General features: G+C 43.4%; 1 protein-coding gene across 1 annotated transcript; it reads right to left on the bottom strand.

The window, feature by feature from the left end:
• Window positions 1–3,296: 3,296 nt before the first annotated feature.
• LOC118712534 (speckle-type POZ protein-like) lies at window positions 3,297–4,498 on the bottom strand. The gene is given in 2 exon segments (XM_036426343.2): window positions 3,297–4,321; window positions 4,323–4,498. Coding segments are annotated over 2 exon segments (1,110 nt in total). The 3' UTR covers window positions 3,297–3,387.

Below are 4,498 nucleotides of genomic sequence, written 5' to 3'. Positions count from 1 at the left end.
GAGGCAACTGATCCATGATTCTCTCTCATGGATATTTCTAACTCTCTATTCCTCTCTCTTCCTTTCTGTAAAAAATCAATAAAAGAAAAACATTAAAAAAAAAAAAAAGAAAGAAAAGAAAAAAGAGAGAGAGAGAAGATCATGCAAAATAATCGTTATTCCATTACACCCACCAGCCAATCTGAGTGACTATGCAAATTAACCCAATAAAGGTGATGGTTAATTTACATATGCAGCCTGGGGGCCTTATGGAGCATCTTCAGGTGGAAAAGTGTTGGGTGCAGCAGAAGGGAGAGCATGGGGCAGAGGTGATGGTAATAGGGAAAGCTTGGGGTGGGGGGCAGAGGCTTCAGGTGGGAAAGGAAAGCATGGGGAGGCAGTTGGAGGGAAAGGCAGGAGGGAAAGCATGGGGTAGTAGAGCCTTTGGGAGGGAAAGTGCGGGGTGGGAGGCAGAGGCAGCAGGGAAAGGGCTGAGGAAGAGGGAGGGGTGGCAGTGGAGGGAAAGAAGCCCACTGGAAGCCCTGTTTTTCCAGGAATCTTCTTGCAATGGGCCTCTAGTGTCATTATAATTTTAGATATTTTACAACAGCAAAATGTACAATTATCCCAAACAAACTTAAAAACTAATTCTTTGAATGTTTGGCAGCAATTTAAAAAAAAGACATGAAAGAATTTAATCCCTTTCAGAAGGAATAAAGGTACTGGGAGGAACTTGAGCATTCTATTATATATTGGACGCTCTTGCCATTTTTGTCAAGAGGGACCCTCTTCTCACAATCCAATTGCCCTCAGCTGTTGCCTGAGCTTTCTGTTCATGCTTAGCTTGAAGCCTTGTGGTGTCTAGTACCAAGGATCTGTCTCTTGCCCAATCCCGTGAGCTGGGACCTCCCTGAAGGAGAAACCTGAGTTCCCTGAGATATGTGATCAGTGCTGCGGCCCCACCAGCAGTCAAAGGGGCAAAGGGATCCAAAGGCAGGTGTTGGGTGTGTAGGCCATGGGGACATAAGGCTACCAAGGAGACAGAACTGAACCTCACATCACCCTGCTTGGCCCTGGAGGATGACTGGTTAGCCAGAGATGACAAGATTCCTCATGGAAGGAACAACCTAAGACAGAGGGACCATCAGGAGAGAACTTGCTGGTCAACAGAGGTGGGGTACAGACCCTCATCTTCCCAACTTTGCAGGGGCTTGAACCCTCACCCCTTCAGAGGGAGGTCTCCTGCCCCCATGGCAGCTTTGCTTCCCATGCCCAGCTTAGATTGGGACACAGATGACAGAGATTTGGCCCAACTAAGATCGGGACCCAGTTAACAGACAGAGATTTGGCCAATAGCAGCTGCCCTATATCTAAATCCAGCCTAGCATTATGAATGCTCATTGTACAACAACTTGCTCATTCCATCGGTGAAATGTCTAAGCAGGGCTTCAGCCAATTTTTGTTCGATTGTTTCTCTACCTTTTTTGACTTTATGAGTTCTTCATATAATTTGGATATTAACCCCATCTCAGAGCAAACATTTGCAATTATGTTTTCCCATACCATGGGTTCCTTTTTGATTTAGATGTTGATTATTTTGGTATGCAGAAAGGTTTTTATTTTGACCCAGTTCCATTTGTCTATTTTCTCCTTAGTTTCTGTTGCCCAATAAGTAAGATTTGGAAACAGCACAAGTGGCCATCAGTAGGCAAATGGATAAAAAACAGCTGGGATTCATTTGCTTCACAGCTGAAAAAGGGATCTCAAACTTTAGGACATGAATGGACTTGGAGAATATTATGTACATGAAATCAGCCAACTTGTTGCATTTAATGTTACTTTTTCAGACACCCATGTCATCTGTTATTGTACTTCCTTATGAAAGTTTAGAAATAGACAAAATCCTGAGAACATATTCTATGGCATGCAGCATGAGTGATGATTATCCCAAACTGAATAAAGCACAAACTGATACTTATGTTTTCAATGTTATATTTAATAATACATTAAATGGGTTCTCATGACATAAAAAGAAACTAAAACCAAAAATATATAACATAGTTGTTTTAATGGATGGTGTATTAGGAAAACGCCTTCCTTATATACTGGAGTTTCCTGCCATATAGAGTGATTCCTAGTCTATTTCTAGTCAAAAGTGACTAAAGCCAAAGATAGGCCTGAGACAGGGAGAGAAAGAGAAGAAGAGATTTTATATATGAGGGAACTTTAAGCTACATTTATAAATATCACACTTCCACCTTCATGATCTAAGAGTACCCCAACTCAGCAATAGTTTTGGGCATATATTGCAGTAATAGTGGGGAGATGGTGAAGACATTGTGGTGGATGTGGGTTTTAGCATAGCCCAGAAGAAATTCATATTTTTCTCTTTGGAATTTTCACCACAGACTCCAAAAGCCCAATTGGAAGTGTCTCCCACTTCTATCTCCCAGGAATGTCTCCAGGAGGCAAAAGTCTGAGCACCCTGGTCATGGAAACACTCAGATCCAGGAGAAACACTTGTACCCCTTGAGAACCACATCCCATACAGAGGCTTATCAAACCTCCAGGTAGGATGACATGACTATAAGGTCCCCCTGGCTACAAAGTGAGAGTCACTGGAAAAAGAAAAAGAAATCATGTGGACACATTGCAAATGAAGTCACTTTATTATAAAGTTACAACGGCAAGAGCAGTTTTGGTTGTCACATCTAATAAAGAGAAGTCCACAACATCTGTAGAACAAGCAAATCCCTAGACACACATTAGAACATTTTTGAAATTTACCTGTTCATGGTCCAATATGAGACTCATCTCACCCTGGCCATTGTCTCAGTGTTTAGAGCTCTGGCTCAGACATGACGGGTCAGGGGTTTGATTCCACTCAAGGGTACATAACTGGGTTGCAGTTTCCACCCCTTGTAATGCATCTGTCTGGGCTTTGCATCTTTTTCTCTATCTCTGAGTCTCTATCTCTACTCTTCTCCTTTCAATCTCTGAAATTTAATGGAAAAAAATATCTTTAGCCCAACCAGTGTTGCTCAGTTGGTGAGAGTCAATTTATGAACCAGGAGGTCAAGGATCCACTGGAGGTCATGGCCTATGCCTCCTTTCTGGGCTTGATTTCCAGTAGGGCACAAGCAGGAATCAGCTTATCAATGATTCACTCTTATCACTTAGTGCCCTCTCACTCCCTTTCCCTTCCACTCTGAAATCAATAATGATAGGTTTCCAAATATGATCTCTGTAAGAAAAACAATCAAACTAAAAATCTGGAACCGAGATGCAGTCTTCCCCCCTACAGTAGACTAAAAACTCCACAAATTTTGCTGTCTATCTGGTGCTCAATGGCAGCAACTATGGCTTCTGCTTCTGGAAAGTCAAAGAAGTCTTACAACAGGCAGGATCTCAGGACTGCTTCAGGCGCTTGCGTGGGGGTCCCAGACAGCGGCCCTGTGCTGAAGCCAGAGAGCTGTACAGCTCAGTTACTAAGCTGGGATTGGATGCCACTATCGCTTGCCACCCCTCCGTCTCTATGACATCCTCAGCATGAGAGTTGATGAAATCCACTGCCTGAGTTTTCAATTGATCTGCACTGTGGAAGTCGGCCAAGGTGAGCATTTCTGCAGCATTCTCCACAGACAGCTGGCTGCTGAGGGCTTCCTCACACATGACCTTCAAACCCTTCAGGGCGTACTTGTCAGCAGCTGCCAGCAAACCATCAGCCATCTTGTCCAGGTTGGGAGCCTTCCCCATGTAGATGAAGTACATCATTTCCTTAAACACTCCAGGCTCCATGTCAATGATTTCCACTCGATTCGTTATGCTCTCCTGCATTGCATGTCCAAACATGGCCCTAAACACTGGAGAACGAGCTCCTAAGATAGCTTTGTGAGCCTGAAATTCCTGGCCAGCCACACAAAAGCAACAGTCTGTGAACCAAGAATTCTCCCAAAGTCCTCCTAGCTCATGGGTCAGTTGGCACTCGGGAACGTTCATCATCTTCCTAGGATTCTGGCTAGAAATGGTGATAGAATCTTGCACCATGCTTACCTCACAGAAGAGGGTCAGCTTGTCATCAGGGACAAACCTATAGTCTTCATTCAAGAGAACATCTCTAAGAATGAATTTCTTGTATCCCCAGTCTTTGCCTTGTACAAATCTATTTGCATTGGGGCTCTTGAAATTTTTGGTCTATTCTCCCTTGTCATTCAGGATGGACATTTTGAATTTTGCCCAAAGTTCACTCTTTGGACAGCTGAGCAATATCAGGTAAAATGACACGTAATCTTTGCTTTCTTCATTTTTCCCTTTTGGGTATACTCTCAAACACCATTTCAGTTGATGAAAAGGTTGAACTTTGAATGAATTCACCCATTTCCTGGGTGCAAATGCTAAAGTTACTGATTGTCCACACGTGGGAGAATTTCACTACCTGGATCTGTGTGTGGCTCCTGCTGTCAGCTACAGGGCCACTGGACATTTCTACCAGAGATGGATGACTTGGAACTCTTGACAT

The sequence above is a fragment of the Pipistrellus kuhlii genome, unplaced genomic scaffold (assembly GCF_014108245.1).
Source record: "Pipistrellus kuhlii isolate mPipKuh1 unplaced genomic scaffold, mPipKuh1.p scaffold_m20_p_9, whole genome shotgun sequence".
In the NCBI taxonomy this organism is placed as follows: domain Eukaryota; kingdom Metazoa; phylum Chordata; class Mammalia; order Chiroptera; family Vespertilionidae; genus Pipistrellus; species Pipistrellus kuhlii.
This window is presented reverse-complemented; position numbering and strand designations above follow the sequence as displayed.